This window comes from Arachis ipaensis, chromosome B5 (genome assembly GCF_059453495.1).
Source record: "Arachis ipaensis isolate K30076 ecotype BB chromosome B5, ASM5945349v1, whole genome shotgun sequence".
Lineage (NCBI taxonomy): Eukaryota > Viridiplantae > Streptophyta > Magnoliopsida > Fabales > Fabaceae > Arachis > Arachis ipaensis.
In genome coordinates, this window is record NC_142440.1 from 7717050 (window position 1) to 7740070 (window position 23021).

Genomic DNA, 23021 nt, shown 5'->3' on the forward strand with positions numbered 1-23021 from the left:
TAGGCCAAAATAGTACCCCCAATACGTCAAGGCGTGAGACTCATGACTGCCGCATTCACTTGCTCGTGTTCTCGTGAAAGGTAGTCTTTGCCTAATATGACTTCGTTGGCGAGGGCTCATGCTTCTAATATTTTTCTTGCAGGCGGGGTTGTCCTCAACCCATGCTCGAGATCGTCGTTTCGATTATCGCGCTAGCGACATTAAATGCACTTAGGAAAGACCAATTTTACTCCTAACCTTTCGCGCTTCTTCTTTTATGGTTACAGTTACCACCTTTGCTTTACATTACCATTTCTATTCTTCCCTTTCTTTTCCATAACTATCACCGCCACTCACTTCTTTTCTCTTCTGCGACTGTTACTTCCATCTCTGTCCGTGGATTTTATGCTGCTGCTGCGAGGGAATCGCCATTGTCGGCTTCAAAGTGAGGCCAGCTCGAGATCGCCATCCTTTTTGGCTCACCCTTGAGAAAAAGAGGTGCATCCCAACCTACTGAAGTTTTGGTGTCGGCTTTAACTACTTAATAAAGTGACCTACTAGAACATAGGTCAGCAGAACCAGCAGATTGTTAACATTCTGTTGGCTGTGTTTAGCTCTAGTCCCCTTAACCCTCATCTTTTGATGGGTGACCGGGGCGCTAGCCGAAATTGCATAGGTAAGTGTCGGGTATTCAATCTCTTTATTATTCTTCCGTTTTCTCAATTTATTTACTTCTATTTTTCTTACGCCTTGGTAACTTCATTTAATTTTTCTTTATAGTTGAGATGGCCACTGAAAAATTATCCTTAGTCACTTGATGACTTACTTTTTTTCTGATGGAGACGATGATGCCCTTAGCTCCCGCAAAGTTCGGGATGAGGTTTTTCGGCCCGAGGGGCCGGTGCCCGACCCCCAACCTAAACCCCAGCCTAGACACAGTGCTATCGGTGAGGTTGACCATGATAAGGGGGTTGTCATTGCATCTTTTTGGCAATCCGCAAGTAGGATTGGATACTCACGAGTTAAGAACGAATAGGGTATAAGTTGGGATATTCTCAACCCGCAAATAGGATATGATTGAATTTATATAAAAATTTCAACCTACCGATAGGATTAAGATTAAGATTAGATCCAAACTCTACCCTAATCTACTCATTCTCACCCCTAAGTCCCCTTAAGTACCGAGACTTTGTTTAGCAAAAAAATCGCAATCATGTAAAGACTCTAAGCCTAAAAAAAAATTTAGTGTATTAATCATAATTAGAAAGATGATTAATTTATTGAACAGTGTGGGGAGCAAAGACTTGCTCTTGGAAAATGACCCATGTAGAGTCCACCGAGACTTGTGATTCTGACTGAATTTTCAAGTGCTCCATGACAAGAAACACAACCTTATTTTCCAAACAAAACCGTGTTCAGATATTATCATATTTTACTTAATCTCATGTTGTAGCTGACCACTTCACCCTCTTCCTCCATAATCACAGTTTTTTCTAACCAAGCAATTCTCTCTCTCTTTTTTTTTTCATGGAAACTCTTCATCAGTACCATAAAATTCATGCATCTGTTTGTGTAGTCCTGTTTCTTCTTCTGCAGTTCCAATCATTGGCCTTCACAGTCCCAGATAATTTCTTCATCAATTGTGGCTCGGACACCGATGTTACAGACAACAATACTGGTCGAATTTTCATTGGAGAAAGAGAAACAGAAATGGAAGCATCTTCTTCTGTTGGTTTCATCTTCCCAAAACATGGTAGCAGCAGCGAGAAAGAGAGCAACCATTCACCAACACCTCCTCTGTATCAAACAGCAAGGCTTTTCCATGCTGAATCTGAATACAAGTTCAGAATTGAAAAGCATGGGTATCATCTTCTGCGCCTCCATTTCTTTGCTTTCTCTTCTTCGGAAGGTAACCTCTCCTCTTCTCTCTTCAATGTCTCTGTTCCCGGGTTCTTCCTTTTGAACAATTTCAATCCTCAATACAACAAAACCTTAATAGAGGAGTTCTTTTTGAGCATCAACACCAACAACTTCCGAATCACTTTCTCTCCTATTCATCCAAATCCTGCATTTCTAAATGCGATAGAACTCTTCCTTCTCCCCAATACTTTCATCCCAAAAGGAAGATTTTATGACTACAATAGCATGGTGTTCCATACGAGTCACAGGCTCAACGTTGGAGGCTCTGATATCAACATGGTGAATGACTCGTTGTGGAGAAACTGGCAAATTGATGATCATCCTTCTGCTGGACACAAATTTCAAAATACTAGTCCAATTCACGAAGGAAACTATGCTACTCTTGCCCCAAGTCTTGTTTACCAGAGCGCAAGAGTGATGAATAGTTCAAAGAATCACTCAAAACTTTCCAATATAACATGGCAACTTGATGTCAAGAAAAATGCTAAGTATCTTGTTCAGCTTGATTTCTGTCATATTATTGGAACTCCGGTTCTGAAAAATTCACACTTCAATGTTTACTTCGATAATAACTTGAGTCACCGGATCACTCCTTATGATCACTTCAACAAAACTTGTGTTCCTTTTCGTTTGGAATCTGTGGTTGATTCGGATGACTCTGGAGTTTTCAAAATCAGCATAGGACCTGCCCAGAATTCTCCACATAAATATGCTTATCTGAATGGCCTGGAGCTAATGGAAATCATTGAGAAAACAAGTCCAGGTCCTATGCCAGAAGTAAAACAGAATCATCCTTCGCATTCTCATTCCCATTGGTATTGCCATTTGCTTGTGCATTTGAAACTGTTGGCAATTCTCGGAGCTGTGGCTTTGGTTTCAGTTATAGCAGTTGTGTTCTTTGTGTGTCTGAAACCCAAGAAACCAAAGCATGATCAAAGTGTTGATTGGTTGCCAATGGAGAAAAAAAGAGGAGGAGGAAGCTCACACTCTCATAGCAGATATGGTAGCAGCCATGGCTCATCATCATCATCATCTTCACGTTCACATGTCCCAAACTTAAACAAGATCCCTTTCGATGAACTCCAAGTTGCTACCAACAACTTCGACCAGAATTGGGTAATTGGAAAGGGTTGTTTTGGAATTGTATACAAAGGACTTCTCAACAATGGACTGAGGGTGGCAGTGAAAAGAACAGAACCAGGGTTACTACAACAACAAGACCTCTTGGATTTGGAAGCGGAGATCAATATTCTGTTGAGAATTCGCCATCGCCACCTTGTTTCCTTGATCGGATATTGCAACGAGAAGTCAGAGATGATCCTTGTTTATGAGTACATGGAGAAAGGGACACTGAGGGATCATTTATACAGTTCCAAGTTGTGTTGGATTCAGAGGCTTGAGATTTGCATTGGAGCCGCCAGAGGACTGAATTACCTTCACAAAGGTTCTTCCTGCAGAGGAATCAGCAATGTTCATAGCCATGTGAAATCTAGTAACATATTGTTAGATGAGAATAATGTGGCTAAGTTTTCTGATTTTGGGCTTTCAAGAAAAGTAGGCCCTTTTGATGAGAACATGAAATGTGATGTGTATTCCTTTGGAATAGTACTTGTTGAGGTGGTGTGTGGAAGGGTGGCTATGGATGCAAAGTACTTGGCTGCTGAATGGGGAAGCATTTGCAAGAAGAAAGGGAGATTGGAAGAAATAGTTGATCCTTGCATAAAGTGTGAAATAGATGGAGAGTCTCTCACAAAGTTTGGTGAGACTGTAGACAAGTGTTTGAGAAAGAAGGCTTTTGATAGGCCTTGTATGGGTGATGTCTTGTGGGACTTGGAGTATGCATTGCAGCTTCAGAGAGGGGCAATTCAGTCAAAGCCACATAGTCTTAATAATACTAATACTATTGCTTCTTCTAAGACTCAAGAATTGGCCATTCTCAAGCATGATCAATTGAATTCACCAGTCAACTATTATTCTGGTTTGTAATCACTAATATTTTTTAATCTTTTATTATTTTTCATATCTATCATTAAATTATAGTTCATTTTGTATTGTTATTGAGGAATAAAGCATCGAATCTTTGTTCAAATTGTCCCAAGAGAATTAGAAGAGATGAACAATTTAGAATGTATATTGTTTTTAAATGGGACAAAATTCTTTGTATTGTTCTTAAATACAGAGTGATACATGTGAACTTTGTAATGAACATATTCAATAATTGAAGCTATAGATTATACGCATGGTCACTTATATTATTAAGTGGGGGATCAGTAGTAGTCATGCTCTCTCTCATTGAAAAAGTAGTGACATTCTTATTCGTTAATGAATGATTCATACTTCGAGTGACACGTGGGAGTTCATTCATAAGTCTTCATCAATCATTTTTACTTAAAATATGAAGCACAAGTTGAGGAATATATACTTGGTTTATAATAATATATTTATATATAGGAGGGCAGGGGCCACTGAATTTTACACATTGGATTGATTCCATATATACAAATCCTATCATACTGTTCAAATCATTTCAAATAAAAATCTAGGCATGATTTGAACTTACCAATAACTTAGCTATGTATTGAGTCGTACAAAAAGAAGCTCATACTTTGATTCCATTTTTGACTTAATTCAAAAGAACCAAGTCACGCATAGCTGTATCAACTATATATCAAGCATGAAGCCATGCATATGAACTATATGCATATATATGGCTCTTAAAATATCATATCAGCTAAGCGTGAGATAGATGAGGAATGCTAAACTCATCATCTTAGCTTGCTCATTATGAGATATCAAGTTACTTCATCTGTGCATACATGCATGCTTGCACCACATGCATATGCATATATCATTATTCATCGCTAGCTATGACAGAATCTTTAATGCAATATTTACAGAACAATTTGAAAACTCTGCTTTAATAATTCTTCTCCTCCTTTTTTTTTTTTTCTATTCATCTTCCTTTGCGGTTATCATCGTCATCTTCTTTTTCTCTTTTTTTATATATATATTCAATAAAACTTTTTCTTTTTCTCTTTTTTTATATATATTCAATAAAATTACTGAGCTCATAAATTTTTAAAAGATTATATATTCTGAATATTGACATTTAATCAACAAATAAATGCAACAAAAATTTAGTACATAACACATAAATTTTTAAAAGATTACATATCCAAATATTAAGATCCAACTAACTTACAAACAAGACAAAAATTTTAAAGTACAATACAAAAATTTTAAAAAGATCACATTTCTAGAATATTAACTCACTGAACCGACAAATACATTTGCATAGATAATTTGTGTATTATGTGTAAAAATTTCTATGTTATGTAAAAAAAAATTTATGTTATATCAATAAATTATGAGTTATGTACGAAAATTTTTGTGCTATGTGCAAAAATTTTTTTGTTCTTTATAAATAAATTTATGTGCTTTTTAACAAAAATTTATGTTAAAGAAGTACAAAAAAAGAATCGTATAGTGTATATACGCGTTTTTTTCACGGACTTATGCCAACTAAATTAGACTTAATTATAAAAATGTTTATATGTATAGTATTACCAGTAAAAAAATTAATTAATGTTAACTTAAATACAAGATAAATATAAAAAAATTAATCACCTAATATTTTTTTTTTTAATAGAGAGAATAATATAGCACCCAACTAGGCAGCAAACCAGTCATATAATTGTTAATAAACTTTATATGTGTCCATGGTATTTTTGAAACATGATAAGAATTAATTTATTATGTATCTCAAATTTATTTAAAAATTTATTATTGACCAATAAACTAATATGTATACAAAATATAGAATTTCAATCTCAAAACTTATTTAAATAAATGAGTGAAGTGTCCACTTGTCCAATCCAAATTAGGTAATTATTAATGAGTATGTATATTGTATAGCTAGTTAGCTAGCTAGATACCACCAGTGGCATACCTTAATTATATTCTCCACTTGAAAATTAATTAAATCTGCAAATTGGCCGGGTGAATTATATATATAATATTTTGAGGGTGTGGCAGTTAAATCTGTTTGTGTCGTTTACCCGATATATTGCGGCACAGCGGCATAATAAGACACATACATAATTGGTATATATACAATAATATTTGAATAATTAGCTCCGTTAACAAAAATCAAGACCTAAATAACTTATAGACAAAAAATTACAAATTTTCATAGTTGATGTACAAAGCTGATAAATAACCAATAATGAGTATGATGGTGATCCATGGAACGTAACATGTGTATTAATGTTAGTGACCTTCACCTCTTCCGCTAGGCCCTGAAGACATGGTGTGGACTCGTTGGCTGTTCTTGTTTTTGATACTACTACTATTATCTTCTTTAACCATGGGCTTTGCACTTTGCACTTGTTTGACATGTTGATGTTGTTGTTGTGGTGGTGACTCAATAAGGACTCTACAAGTTACAAGGCTAGGCCTTGTAGAAGCTGCAAGCACCATGAGGAAAGCTACAACTATGATTTCGTTCCTCATGATACAAAGAAACAGAACACAAATCAAAGTTGTGTTGTGTTGTGTTGGTGAAGTGTAACAATATATTGTGAGTGTTTATACCCTCCATTCTACAATAAAGCTAAAGAAGTAGTGGGCCCTCACAAGATTGGTTTGGCATCTCCAACGAGCGAGCTAAACCATACGACTGCCCTTGTTTCTTCCCAATTAAAGAACGGTTAAGGGCTTTTTGTCGGCTGGGACCCATCCCTTCACTACTCCTCACTTTTTACTCTACGAGTCTATGTTCTCGTCAAAATCTCAAAATATATTAAATTAGTTAATTATTATATATTTATATATAAATAAGTAAATAACTGATTTTTTTTCTTAACTTAAATAAGCTAAACCAATAAATAAATAAATAAATAAAGTAGCTGTTTAAATAAAAGGATAGTACTATTTAAAATTACTCTTAAACTTCTCTGAAAGAAAAAGAAGCTCAATTTGATGGAGTTATAACTTTATCGTTATCTTTGTCATGGTGTTTGTCATCATGTTTGCATCTCTCATAATAAAAAAAAGTTAATACGTCAATTTCAATACATGATATCCCTTATTTTGAGCACCAAATGGATTAATAAACTCAAAACTATCTTGGTGATTAGTAACAAGATTAAACTTTCACATAATCCGTCTCACAAATAACATCTTATTGACACAGATTCCAAGTTAAGAGATATCCTCTCCAAATAACAAACAATTTCTCTCGAAAAATATTATTACTCCCAATCATTCCCAAACACCCTCTTTTCCAACTCCCATTACAATATCTAATAACGCAAACAAAACTAACATTATCACCAGAACTAAGATAACTAACATCACAATTAATCTTAAAAGTACCAATAGATAGAGGATTCTAATAACCACTTAGAATAGAGGGGAGGGATATAAGTTGTAATTCAAAAATACTTCTAAATTTATTCTTTGGAGTTAAAGTCAAACAAATCACTTTTTCCATAGGTCAAGTCTTATAAGAATTAAAGATGTCGTTATTTCTTACTTGTCATATCTACCAAAGTATATAAATAACTGATTTGATAATTATTTTTTTATTTTTTTAATCCGTAAATCAAGAATTCATTTTACTTAAATCTAAATTATATTTATAATTTGTTATTGATCAATAGATTAGTACGTATACAAGACAATAGTTAAAGAATTATTAATATTATATTTAAACAAACAAATGATCTAACAACTAATATAAATTGATTTTGATAATTGATTTTATTTTTGTGTGGATAAACCTTTGAAATATATCTGTAAAAGATATTCTACCACTTAAATCAACAAGTATTTAAGAGATATAAAAATTTTATAAATATAGAATGTTAGTGAATAGTTTATACACGTATAGATATAATAAAACTAATCATATGAATATATATACATAAAATATGAGATTAGTGTGTAAAAGTTCATAAATCTTCTCTTATTGAGAGATAGGTAGTATTTTATATAGACATTAGGTTAATAAAAAAGAACAATGTACATTATCAGTAAATATTATTATTTTTTGATAATATTTTATCAGCAATAATTTATACTCATATTTATAATAATTTTATACACAAAAAACATATAATTTGTATTTATATTTACTAAAATTTTTACACACTTGAATTAATATAGTTTGTACCCATATTTTCTAGAGTTTGCACATATATATGAATTTATAAAATTTATTTGTTAAAGATAATTTAGTGTTTATATCGATTAAATGATAGCAAAAAATACTAAAAATTGTATTTTTCTAAGAGTTTATCAACAAAAAATATTAATGTTATGAGAATTTGACCATTAAGTCGTCAATAACGACTATTAAAATCGTCCATTATAAGTTAAAAATAAATAGTATTTAAAATTGAGTTATAATTTATCATGAGTAATTAAATACGAAATATAATTTGTATTAAGTAACGAATTAATCTGATAATTTTTAAAACATTTTTAATGTTAGTTTTAATTTTAATTTTATTTTGTGTTTTATAAGATGACACATAAATATTTATGGACCATTTGTTATAAATAGTATTTTTGTCGAGATTGACCGGTATATAACTCGTCTGTCGGTGAATACTTGTAAGCTTTCTGTCAGGATGAGGTATCGTCGGCCAGGAGAGAATAAGAAGGTGGGTACCTGCAAAAGACACTCCGACGCTCAAGTCAGTAAGTGTTTAAGAGGTATAAGAATAATTTTATGAATATAGAATGTAAGACATGAAATAGAAGTTATCATGTTGTTGTCTGTATAATAATTCTATAAATATAGAATATAAGACATGAAATAGAACTTATCATGCATTGTGTATTATAATAATTCTATGAATATAGAATATAAGACATGAGAATAGAATTTATCATGTATTGCCTATTGAGATATATAAAATTGATAAATGATATTCATGCTATGATCGTTTGGTCATTAAGATAGAAATGATGGTCATTAAGTCGGCAATAAACGTGTCGGTTACAAGCAAATAATAAATAATAATTAAGGCCGAGTTATAACTCATAATGCACAATAAAAACCGAATTATAAGGTGGCGGATCAAATAGTAATTCGAAATTAAAAATAAAATTGATCTCTCCAATGTTTAGTCTTAATAATTCAACTAAAATTTTATATTATTTTTAATTATTTTATCAACATAATTATACGATTTTATTGATTCTCCATTAAGGTGATACTGTATCTCTAAGGTGATATCGGTTTCATTTCATCAATTAACTCTAATGCAAATTTTAATTCCAAATCAATTCACTTCTTAAAATTAATTCCGCTAAGTAACTAACAGGAATCTAGCCAATGAGTTATAGTTTAAATGGCATAATCTCCCCATATTCATCTAAGAGATCGCGAGTTCGAATCTTTCTATCTTTGGTTAAAAAAATAACGAATAGGAATCTAATCAACAAATCAACAAATATTTTTAAACTACACTCTATACTAATTAATTAGTGATTATTTAAATTTTATTTTTTTTTAAATATAAAATTATTAATTATTAATTACAATTATTTAAAATTTATTGATTAAAAATTATTTATCTATACTATTTCTTATTATTAATATCGTATAAAGTGTCAATGTATATATTGTTCACCCATGATTATATAAGATTTGAATTTTAATTTACTGAGATCAATAATAATATGTTGTCTATATATGTATATATATATGGTCAAGTAGTATTAATTTATGGTTAATAATGAATGAGAATTGGAGGAATGGCGGACCAGTTGCTATTAGGGAGTGTCAAAATTAAAAGTTTGACCATGAGGAATAATTTATACTTGCTTGGGAAACAAAGAGGATCTAAGTAAGCGTTCCAAGTTTTCTGGTGGAAAAGTGAGTACCGGATGCAAAAGTGGCCAGTGAGGAATCATCAACATGCTAGGTTAGACTCATTAATTACTCATCCCAGTTTTTTTTTTTTTTTTTCGGATATGGCTTCACATCCTCACAAATAAATTTCAAAGATTCGAGATTATTATTGTTGTTATCATTAACTATCTATGCTTGCCAGCTTTGATGAGCTTATACATCAATTTTTTCCCTTGCTTAACTCTCTAATTCTCTTTTTGCGTATCATGTTTATATTTTTAAAGGTGAGTTTTATGCCGTCTTTGTTATGATATTTAAATTGTCTAATTTTTTTTTAAAGTAAAAAATAAAATATTTAAAATAAAAAATAAATCATGTAAAATTTATTAAATATTATTTATTTATCTTTTTTAATAACTTAGGTATAAAGTGATAGGCATCATAGCATTTATTATTTTTAAATTTGTAATAAAATTTTATATTGTTGACTATTTTTAGAAGAGAGATAAGATATAAATATTGAGATTAAATTAAATTTTTATATTATATTTAGTATAAAATATATAGAATTAATTTATATTTTAATATTTTATTGAAAAAATGAGATTAGATTTAAAATTTAAAAATTTAAATAAAAATAATTTTAAAAATCAATATTATTCAAATCTTAGTTGTCGTTTTAAAAAATTTTAGTCTCATATATCTCATTTTCTAAAAGTATTAAAGGCTGTGTTTGGTTTATGTATAGGTGAAGACATAGACACAAATACACAAATATTGAAGACATATATATAAGGAGACACAAAATTTTTACTTTGTTTGATAACTATGCACAAGACAGAACATAAGTTGCAAATGTCAATATTATCCTTATCTCCAAAAAAAAAAAAAACACAGTTACTACTATTAAGGATAAAAGTGAAAAAATTTGTGTCTTAACTTTTGTGTCTTAATGTCTCAATAAAATGGCAGCACACAAATTTTATGTATTTGTATACCAATGTGTATCATCGTGTCTTTACTTATTTTATGTATTTAAAAACCAAACATAAAATATGGGTGTGAGTGTGTCATCGTGTCTTAAAATTTGGTGGACACACCCATTAAACAAATGGTGCCTAAGATAACATTTAGTTTTAAAGACACAGACACAAAAATATGAATACACTAGTATGTATTTATTATTTATTTGTTGAGACATAAATTTTAAATGGACACGTTAGTACATAAATGCACAAAGAATATATGTATTTAGTATTTCTCTAAAATACTGAAATAAAAAATGACAATTAATTGAACATAATTTTTTATATTTTTATTTTTTATTAATTTTTACGCAATTAATTTTTACACTATTATTCTTTGTCAATTTTTTATATTTTTTTATTAATTTTTTACATTTTATTTCTTATTAATTTTACAAAATATAGATTTTTTTTAATTTTATTGTATCTTATTTAATATTTTACTAAACACAATATATATACACTAATAATTTGTATCTATATTTTTAATGTTTATACCTCTAATTATTAAAGACAATATTAAATCTCAATCTTTTAATCTAATTCTAGCCTACTTTCAAACGCTAATTTACAGTCATACATACATACATACTAATAATATTTATTATATATAATTGATATTAATTTTAATATTCCGATATAAAAACTACATAGTTATAATGAGGATGATAATTTTATTTGTAAGTTAATTACTCTCAATTCTCTCTTTACAATGGTTGTGATATACTTGACAAATATATAATATTAAATAAATAAACAATAAATAGAAGAATTGTAGTGCAAACAACCATTATTATTAGTATTCTCATTCATCCATATTCGCTGATCAGAATTGATGGATGATAAAATAGTGCATATAAGCTGAAGATAATAGAATCTTTCAATTGGTGGTCTCCAATCATCTTATTTAATTTTGAAAATGAAAGGGCCGGGGTTAACTTGACGAACCTCACTTTCTTTGGCGAAAATAATGCCAGGATAGAGGAATATGTGTTTCCGTTTTGAACTATCTTCTGCTTGTAAAACACAATGGTTTTATTACTTAAATTGATACTTTAAAAATTATAAATTAATTACATTTATTTTTTATTATTTTATTAATAATTTTTATTAATAATTAATAATATAAAATATTAATCAGATATATTTATAAAAATTTATTAATTTAATCTCTAAATTATACTAGGATTAGTGTTTATGTAATTGAGAAAAGAAATTATATTGATCTATAATATAATACACTACTTCCATTTAAAATTAGAAGTGTATAAATTTGGATTTGATCTACGAGATTTACGATATTTATCTACATTCGATTTGTAATTTGTGATATTATTTAATCTACAGAATCGTCAAAAAACGAATAGAATCAGATCATTAATAGAATTAGATCATGAATTTTAAATATATAGTCACAGATCCGATATGTATATATCTGTAAACCCGCAAAATAAATAAAAATTTTACACATAAAAATATAGAAAAAATTACCATTTGTATTCATAAACTTTACGAACGCTGGCAAAAATACCCATAGAAAACGAAAAGTGACTTTGTACCCATGAAAAGTTGGATCCGTTTGTCAATAGCACCCGAACGTCATTAATTCGTTTGCTCCATTAACTTAAAGGCCAACATGACACGTTAATTGCTTACCAGGCTTTTGATTTTTACCTTTTATTTTTTTTAAAAACGTTCCAAGTGTATATAAGAAAGGGAGAGAGAAAAGTTAGAGGTCACTTCGCGCTATTCCATCTTCTTCTTCACCACATATTTGCATGCCCTAGCAGAGAGAGGGACGTGAACCAGTTACTAAGCCCCAACAAAACTGATCAGAAGGTTGAAGGCGGCCACTCCAAAATCCACAATCGTGGTCCGGTGGTGATCCTTTTGTGGTGTGGGTGTGTCGAGACGATTGGAAGACAGTCGTCACTTCCACAGTGAAAGGTAAGTCATCTTCCTATAGTTCTGGTGTCCAATTTCTCATTTTAGTTACCAATTTTTTTTCATTGAACTTATACACCATGAAATAGTTAAGTTAGGGTTTTTTGTTTCACTGATAGCATAAAATTTGTCACTATGAGAATTGTGTTTCAATTTAAAAATTTTAGAAAAATAGTAGGTGTATTTTTATGGTTTGTTCATTTTTTTATGATTTATTCATATCTTCTTAATTTTTGAAAAAAATTGGGTGTGGGATAATATTATAAACTGATTATGTTTATTGATGGTTTATTCACTTTTTGATGATTTATTCATTTGGGTGTTGGATAATGTTAGAAGATATGATTATGTTTTTTTTGTTATTCACAGAAATAGCCACCATCATGCATATCACATTAGTGATACACCATAGAAATAGACTTGAAAGGAGATTAGATGACAAGTTGTGTTATATACAAGGTGAAACTATTAAGGTGGAGAGAGTTAACGTGGATACCCTGAATGACTTCCTCATTAGTGACCTACTGAAAGATATTGGGTATCCAATTATCTCTGATTTCTATTGGCGACAGCCTGGAATGGAAATTGATGGTGGTTTGAGACTTCTACAATTTGACATAAATATTGTTAAGATGGATGAAGCTGTTGTGGAAAATGGGCATAGGATTGAATTATACACATAGCACCCCATCAGTTAAGTAGATGTTATAGATACGAATGATAAAGGTGGTGTAAGAGCAGATGGTGAGGTTAATGTTACTCCAGAAAAGAAGAGGGTGAAAACTTTGTTAGGAGAACTCCAACTCCAAAGAAGGCAAAAGGTACTAAAAAAACTCTTCAACTGAGAGGAGTACAAAGTGAGGCTCAAAGTACAGAGGAGACCCAGGTCCTCTACTGCACATGTGCCACCTAAACCTATCATGAAGCTAATCATATCCAAGTGACCAATTAGGAGGTGAAACGTTAAGAGGCCATCACCGTCACAACCTTCTCTCCTCAGACCTGCTCCACCACAACCTACTCCCATAAGGCCTACCACTAGAGTTGGAAGTGAGTCGAGTTGAGACGAGCTAGACTAAGCTCAAGTTCGTCTCACAAAAATTGAGCTTGACTCACGACTCGACTAATTAACAATCGAGTTTATTTCTTAAATTCAATCTCAACTCACCAAAAACTAACGAGCTGGCTCAAATAATAGGAACATAATCTATAATTTTTTATCAATAAATTATAACTTATATATTTTAAAAAATATTTAAAAATATCAATTTTATATATTATTTATCTATCAATAAAATATAAAAGTTTATTTATGTCCTACATTAAAATTATATATAAAAAATAAATATAAATTTTTAAAAAATAAGATCATATATATATATATATATATATATATATATATATATATATATATTAAATGCATATAGAATATGTGTATTAATAATTTTATATATATAGCTTGAGTTGAGCTTATCCAAACTTAAGTTCGGCTCATTTAATGTACGAACTGAATTCCAGGCTCAAACTTGACTCACTAACTCACGAGTTTAGCTTATCGAGCTATTAGCGAGTCGAGTTCGAGCTGGCTTGCAACACCCTACCACACTGAGCTTTACGCTTAAATCGTAAGACAAAGGTGGTGTGATATTACGACCTCTAAAATAAAAGATGTATATATAATAGCAGAAAGAATTATAATATACTAGGAGCCTTGAAGAACAGATGGAATAAAGATCGCGAAGTAAAAGCGCAACGCTCAAGAAACGAGTTAACTTGCGTACTAAGAAAGCTACGGCTGTTAAGCATAAGGTAACAAAAAACAGGAACAAAGGGCCAAAGATACAAAGTAACAAGCTCCTAACTCAGCCCGCGAAGTCAAGGCTGGCCGGAGAATATTTACACATATATATACATATTCAAAACCCAAATTTACATAAACAAAATCTTGTCTCTCCATAAGCCTCTAAGAGGACCAAAAGGAACAAGTTGTGTGGAGAGAAAACTAAGTACATATATATACATAACTATACAACAAAAGTAACCCGACAATCACTTCGCTTCAAAAGTCCAGACACCTAACGAGGTGCCTCTCGACCTGCATCTGAAAAACAACAACATAGTATGGGATCCGGTTCTCAGCATGGTAAAGGTGCCACACATATAAGATATAAGGTCTTAGGAATGTCAGAGGTAATCCTAGAATATCGACACTCAGAATATAGAGCCTAAAGTATTAAATAGAAGTCATAAAAGGTGGTTCTCTAAGAGTATCTAAGTCTAGCTCTACTTAATCTTAAATCTAAGTCCCACTGCCTTTTCTCCATACCTCCATTTCCGTCAATATATCACAGACAAATAAGCATATAAAAGCAAGCACAAGAAGGTTACAAGTACTGCAGGTAACAAATATACATTTAACATAACAAGTACACTTAGGCACACCCAGTTAGAGCACAACCAAGTAATTCAAGTAATATGCACATGATACATGTCTGTCCTATGGCTGATGAGTCTTATCTATCGGTTATCAAGCCAACCCGACAAGTCCGATTTGCTAAACCTTTGGATTGTCCCTCGACGTGCATCCCCAAGAGTCTATGCATAGCTTTTTCTCAAATAATCAATATTTCTCAATGGGGGTAACATTCCCGGGAATTTATAAGTGTCCGGTCACCCTTACGTCGTACGGTCAACAGAGTATCGAGTTTTCAACCTGGTACACGTGGTGGCAAGCCACGACACTTTACCCAGGGAATCTCGTATCTCAGATTATTTGATTATTCAAGCCAAATATCATACATAATCATTCATAACATTTTATAGTCAATTCATCACTTTTTCCGCTTTACTTCACCTCCAAGTTATCCCCACTTCCTAACTTCATCTGATTATCAGCTTTAATACTATTGTTTATGACTAAAGGAATGAAATTAGAGGTTTAGAAGTTTGAAATAAGGGCCACGCGTACGCGTGGACATAGGGGTAACATTTCCGGAAATTTATAAGTGCCCGGTCACCCTTACGTCGTAGGGTCAACAGAGTATCGAGTTTTCAACCTAGTACACGTGGTGGCAAGCCACAGTACTTTACCCAGGGAATCTCATATCTCAGATCATTTGATTATTTGAGAAAAAGCTATGCATAGACTCTTGGGGATGCACATCGAGGGACAGTCCAAAGATTTAGCAAACCGGACTTGTCGAGTTGGCTTGATAACCGACAGATGAGACTCATCAGCCATAGGACAGGCATGCATCATGTGCATATTACTTGAATTACTTGGTTGTGCTCTAACTGGGTGTGCCTAAGTGTAATTGCTATGTTAAATGTATATTTGTTACCTGCAGTACTTGTAACTTTCTTGTGCTTGCTTTTATCTGCTTATTTGTCTGTGATATATTGACGGAAATGGAGGTATGGAGGAAAGGCAGTAGGACTTAGATTTAAGATTAAGTTGAGTTAGACTTAGATACTCTTAGAAAACCACCTTTTATGCCTTCTATTTAATACTTTAAGCTCTATAATCTGAGTGTCGGTGTTCTAGGATTGCCTCTGACATTTTCAAGACCTTATATCTTATATGTGTGGTACCTTTATCATGCTGAGAACCTCTGGTTCTCATCCTATACTATGTTGTTGTTTTTCAGATGCAGGTCGAGAGGCACCTCGTTAGGCGTCTGGACTTTTGAAGCGAAGTGGCTGTCGGGTTACTTTTGTTGTATAGTTATGTATATATATGTACTTAGTTTTCTCTCCACACAACTTGTTCCTTTTGGTCCTATTAGAGGCTTATGGAGAGACATGATTTTGTTTATGTAAATTTGGGTTTTGGATATGTATATATATGTGTAAATATTCTCCGTCCAGACTTGAGTTCGCGGGCTGAGTTAGGAGCTTGTTACTTTGTATTTTTGGCCCTCTGTTCCTATTTTCGTTACCTTATGCTTAACAGCCATAGCTTTCTTAGTACGCAAGTTAACTCGTTTCTTGAGCGTTGCGCTTTTACTTCGCGATCTTTATTTCATCTGTTCTTCAAGGCTCCTAGTATATTATAATTCTTTCTGCTATTATATATACACATTTTATTTTAGAGGTCGTAATACCACACCACCTCTGTTTTACGGCTTAAGTGTAAAGCTCAGTGTGGTAGGGTGTTACATGGCTCATGAACTGACTTGATTCACTTCCAGCCCTACCTACCACACCACAATCATCTCATGTTAGATCTACACCACCAGCTAACCAACCTCCTTTAAGAGTAACTAGACAAATAATGCATGGTGTAAGTCGAGGGACCACTTCAAGGTTTATGCAATTCATGCCCATCCACAATTTAAACAGCAGACAGATGGCCAGTACCTATGTTTCGTCCACCAACAGGAGCATCTTGAAGTGGCAACAACAATGAGAGTTCTAGTGGCAGCAGTAACTCCACACCCAACAAATAGAATTTTCTAGTGTGATTTTATTTTTTGATCTAAGACTTACTGTAATGAGAACTTTAAAATTCTGATACTATGATTTTTTTTTGTAAGTTATGCTTAGTGCTTATATTGCAGTATTTGATGCTTTCATGTTCATAGTTTGTATTGGTACTTTTAAATAATTTAGATTTGCTACTTTGACATCAAACTCAGACTTATTTTAAGGCTTTTGTTGATAAATGCTTATATTAAAATTATTTTCAAGTTTATTATAGCATATGGAATTAACGTGTTTTATTTAGTTCTATCTTCATGTCACATTTTCGTTATTTATTGTACAATACTAGGTTTCTGGCTAGATTTATTAATTCACGACATTTACATGTCTTATTTTGTCAAATACGTATTATATCTAATGTCACAAATATCAAATATATCAACAATCATGGATATTAATGTCATAACACAACTTAACTTTTTCACAACAAGCGAAGATGTTAACAGAATTTTGAAATTCATCGTCATTGAAACTAAATAGTCACAAAAGGCTCCAAAACAACATACACCATACGCACAATTACATATTGATTAATTGGAACAGATTCAAGCCTACACAAATTAACAAATCAAAGAAAATTGTTATAATCCATGACCTAATTGTTCTAATTTCACCCTTAAGCTTTCTCATCTTTAACAAGATCTTCAAACTATTTTCTTGAATCTCTCTTCTTTGTTCAGTGACATTGACCTCATGGGTAGCACAATAGCTATCTTGATTTTTTCTAACAAGGGTTCTTGCCAATCGCTCCCAACCTCTGTCAATCTCATTCACCCATTCAAAATACTTGCAATCCATTGTCTGCAACGTGAAAGGGAGGAATAAGGAATCGTTCACAATAAGTTAACCTAAACAGAACTACAAAAACAAAAAGACTTACCTTTCATAGAGGACACCTAACGAACCATCTCTCAGGATTTGCTAAGGTTCCAGATTGTAGCAACACCACATTCTGTCCGCAGAAGCATCTCCTAAACGAAGTCTTCTCTTCACCTCTCTTGGAAGGATGATTCCATTCGAAAAACAATGGTTACTTCTGCTTCTCCTAGACATTCTAGGATTTTTAATTTTAAATTTGAAAAATAATTGAGAATAAATTAGGAAAATGAGTGATGTTATAACATTAACAACATGTTTAGACACGTCACATTGCTGTTTCATAGTCAGGTAAGCACATAACATGCCATGTTGACCTTTAACTTAACGGAGCAAACGAGTTAATAACGTCTAGATACTATATATCGACAGACGGTCCCAGCCTTTCGTGGGTACAAAGTCACTTTCCGTCTTCTATGGGTACTTTTGTCAGCGTTCATAAAGTTCGTGGGTACAAATGATAGTTTAAGTTTAATATGTATGTACTTTTAAGATTATTAATTGAAAATACTTTTATAAAAAATATATAAAATTAAAGTTTTAATGTATTTGTTATGAATTTATTAAAATAAAAAATTTTAAAAATATTATTAATAATTTAAAGAGTATTTCCAATACTAGTTTTAATTTTAATTTCATTTTGGGTTTTACAAGATGACACACGTATATTTATTTATATATATATGATTATATGTCATAAATAGTGATTTAAAATTAAAAAAAAAATTGTCCTTCCAATACTTAGTCTTAATTAATTAAAATTTTATATTATTTTTAATTATTTTATCAAAATAATTATATGAGTGACAAAATTTTATTAGTTCTCTATCAAGATGACATTATATTTTTAAGGTGATATTAATTTTATTTTATCAATCAATTTTAATATAAATTTTAATTTTAAATTAATTCACTTCTTAAAAATATAAAAGTAATTGAAATGTTCTTAAAGACATAAATTAACTAAACATTTATGAACAAATAAGTAACAGTGATTTACATAAAAAAATAAAAATATTAATATGTGTATACACTAGAAAAAAAATAAATATTTCTTACTAATTCATTTTAGTAGATGAGAATTATTTTATTAAGTTTAATCTTCTTAACAGGAAATATATACCAAATTATTAATTATAAAAATGAATTAGCGTTGGGATCAGATCAATTTTCGTTTAATTAACTTTACCTGTTTTTATTCAAACCAAAACGGGTCATTTAAAATGGGGGTATATGAGGATTGAATTAAATCGGATATAATTAAAATTTTGATCTGATTTTCATTAAATTAAATTTATTGGATCATATTGAATATCTAATATCTATATTTTTTAGAATTAAATATCAAATATTAATAGAAATGGTAACACCACCTGAATTTGTAGGTATTCATTTTATTTTTATTTATTTGGGATAAATTTTTACTGAGACGGATTTTTGGGGAGACGAAACTGGGTTTAGGTAATACCCGCCTCGATATATATATAATATATATAATTTTAATATATAATATATGTAAAATAATTAGTAAAATGATTAATAATATTGTATTACATTTAAATTTTTACTTTAATTTATGTTACGTATGTGATGATAGTTATATAAATTTTGAAATTTAATTTTATTTATTGAATTTTAATAATTATAGGAACAGGTAGGGACGGAACGGGTACTCGCGGAAGCGGGTTAGGGTTCAACTTTTTACTACCCGCAGATAGGAGTGGGACGAGTTCTATGCGAATTATTGTATGGCGGGATCGGGTAGAGCAAAAACTAGCCCCTACCCGCCCAATGTCACCCCTATATCACATACTAAAAAAAAAAAACACAAAAATTCAAAAAAGTAAAAATAAAAAATTGCTCTCTTTTTTATATTTATTTACTTCCAAAATACTATTAAAAAATATTTTTATAAATAATAATAATAAAACAACTAAACATATATGAATAATAATAAAAATAAATATTCTTCGCATACAAGTCATTTACATAAATAAATTCATACAAGTCTCTTTAACCTCACATGCCACTATCTAATCAACTTTTCAATCAACGTGCGAATATATAACTGTCTTTTTCGAAAGAATTTCGTTTTCTTTTTCGAATTTTCTCAGCGTTTTCGATCTATGCTCTCTTCCATCTTTGCATTTCTCTTCGTTCGTTCTCTACGTTCTCTTTCTTTGTTTTTCGCAATTTCCTTCATTCTCTACGTTTTTTAAATCAAGCTCTAAAATCAGTTTTGAACAATTATCTCGTTGTTGAAGATAATGAATGATTTAAATTCAGATTGTCAATTGAACTAGAGCGAAATGGATTATTATTTTGAATCCAATCAAGTAGCTGATGTGTGGTTCGATTCTAGTTAATATTTTCGTTAGTAGTTTATGATTCTGTAGGTAAATAATGTTGTTTTTGTTTATGAAAGTTGTTGTTCATCGTTGATAGTTTGAATTGAATATAACGTAAGAGTTCTGCATCAAAGAAAATATTTTTGTGTATTTGTAGCAAATCTCAGTGTAAAACCAAGACATTTATGTGTATTCTTAAGAATTTTCGATGTATTTGCACTAATAAGTTCTACATAATTCAAAACTCTTCCTCTTCCTTCTCCTCATCTCCTGCTGCTTCTTCTTTTTTTTCATCATCATCACCATCTTCTTCTTCTTCTTATTCATATTTTCTTTCTTGTTTTACCTTCTCAAGTTTCTTCTATTTTACTTTCTTACCAAGAATAAAAATAAGCAAAAAAAAAAAATCAAATAAAGAAGAAGAAGAAACACATAATGCTTCAAATTTACTTGAAAGAGGATGAACTTACATTTATTCAACTAAAAGAAAGAAATAAATATGAAAAAAGAAGAAGAAGAAGAAAAAAATGCAGTATTAGAAGAAATATTTTTGTATATTTACAGCAAATTTCAGTGTAAAACTAAGACATTTATGTGTATTGTTAAGAATTTTTGGTATATTTGTACTGATAAGTTCTGCATAATTCAAACTTTTCCTCTTCCTCCTCCTTATCTTATGCTGCATAATTCATTTTTGGTGTGCGTTGCCGTTCTGATAAGGGTGCGAAGAAGAGGAAGAAGAATAGTAGAACGATGATGATGACGACGACGGTAGAGGCAGGAGAACTGACCGGACTTGAGAGCCTCTTCGCCATATAGATCGTAAAACTTCTGAAGGTCGCTAAGAACATTGTATGTTTCGGAGATACGTTTAAATTTTGCCTCAACTTTCGACTTGTTGAGGGAGTTCTTGTCGGGGTGCCAGATCATTGCGAGTCTCTTGTATGCTTTCTTCAAGTCCTCGTCGCTCGCATTTCGGTTCACTCTCAGAATCTTGTATTGTGATGACGGTGGTGGTTTGGATTTGATGGTGACGAGTGAGGATAACAGAAAGGAAGGGTAATCTAGGATTTTAGTATTTGGATAATTTGGTCGTACGAATCCATTTTTTATGGGTACAATTGTAATGTCTTTTTTTTTGTGGGTAAATTTGTCAGCGTTTAAAATTTTCGTAGATAAAAATGATAATTTACTCTACATATTAATTAGCTAAATATTAGTTCATATTTTTTATTTTCTTTTATCTATCAACTATACTGGAATTTATACGATATGGATTAGTCTAGTGGTTAGTTCACTCGTTTATTTATGTAAGTATCCTGATTCAAATTTTGTCTTGTATGTACAAGTATACAATAACTCATTTGACCAAAATTAAAAAAAAAAATAGAATTTCTATAATGTATTTATCATCCATCATGCACGTCTCTAATTATCACCATATGTATACCCTTTTTTCTATTGATAATGCAACGAATCGGATTAATTTGGTTAAAATAATTACTATGAAATAAGAAAGTTTGGACAATACAAGTATAATATAATGTTGCCGTGGGTGCAAAGAGAAACCAAATTGAATGACTTCATCACTTAGTATAACAACTTGGACACGTAATTCCACGCCTTTAATTTTCTTCATTCCTCACTACTTAATTAGTATTACTTTCTTTGTTTATACAAATTTGAATTTTTTTTCCCCGAAACCCCTAAGCTGTTTCCTCCGTTGGAAAATGTACTTATAGGTTGGTTTGAAGTTTGAACAAAAGAAAAACAATCTTCAACTCTTTTTCCACATTTGAATGCTCGCACACTAGAATTAAAATAAACATATAGTCAAGGTGTATCACCAAATTAAATCATCACACCTCACATGCTATAAAAAGGCCTCATCACTCCCACACAAAAAAATCATATCATTCATCCTTTCACCATTATTATCTCTCAAGAGCACAATAATAATAACCTCTTATTATTAATTTCTTTTTCCTTTCTAATAATTTGTAACGGTGGAATGACAACTATCACTAAGGTCCCAAAATGTTTATTTGTTTTGTTGATGGTCCTAAACTGTGTTGTTATCATAGCCCGTCCATTGAATATAATTGAGACAAGTTCTTCACACAAGTTGAGCAACGCCCCACTTTCACTTGGAGGGATTAAGGACTCAGGTCCTAGCGGTGGAGGCATAGGACACAAGGCCACAAACCTTCACAACCTTTCAATTGGGGGCATCAAAAACTCAGGTCCAAGTTCAGGAGGGAAAGGTCACTAATATATATAATCTTAGAGAAATGCTAGAAAATTATCAAAATATATTGTTTTCTGTCATCACTATTAGTCGTCAATTCAATTCAATTCCTTTAGTTTAGTAATTCAATAACATAATTTAGTCTATATTTTTAAACATTAATAGTTGATAATTTATAGTTAAAAACAATAAATTTTGATAGTTGTCTAGTATTTTTTTTATATGCATCATTATGCACTTTTTTTTATATATTTTATTTTTTATAATATACAAAAATACAAGACCAAAGAAGATCGTACAAATATATATATAGTCAGATTCTTGCATTGGTGTAA

General features: G+C 31.2%; 1 protein-coding gene across 1 annotated transcript; it reads left to right on the forward strand.

The window, feature by feature from the left end:
* The first annotated feature begins 1330 nt into the window (after nt 1-1330).
* On the forward strand, nt 1331-4139 carry LOC107642740 (putative receptor-like protein kinase At5g24010). The gene has a single exon (XM_016346201.3). The coding sequence runs from the start codon at nt 1507-1509 to the stop codon at nt 3883-3885; it is 2379 nt and encodes a 792-aa protein (XP_016201687.1). The 5' UTR covers nt 1331-1506; the 3' UTR covers nt 3886-4139.
* Nucleotides 4140-23021: the final 18882 nt, after the last annotated feature.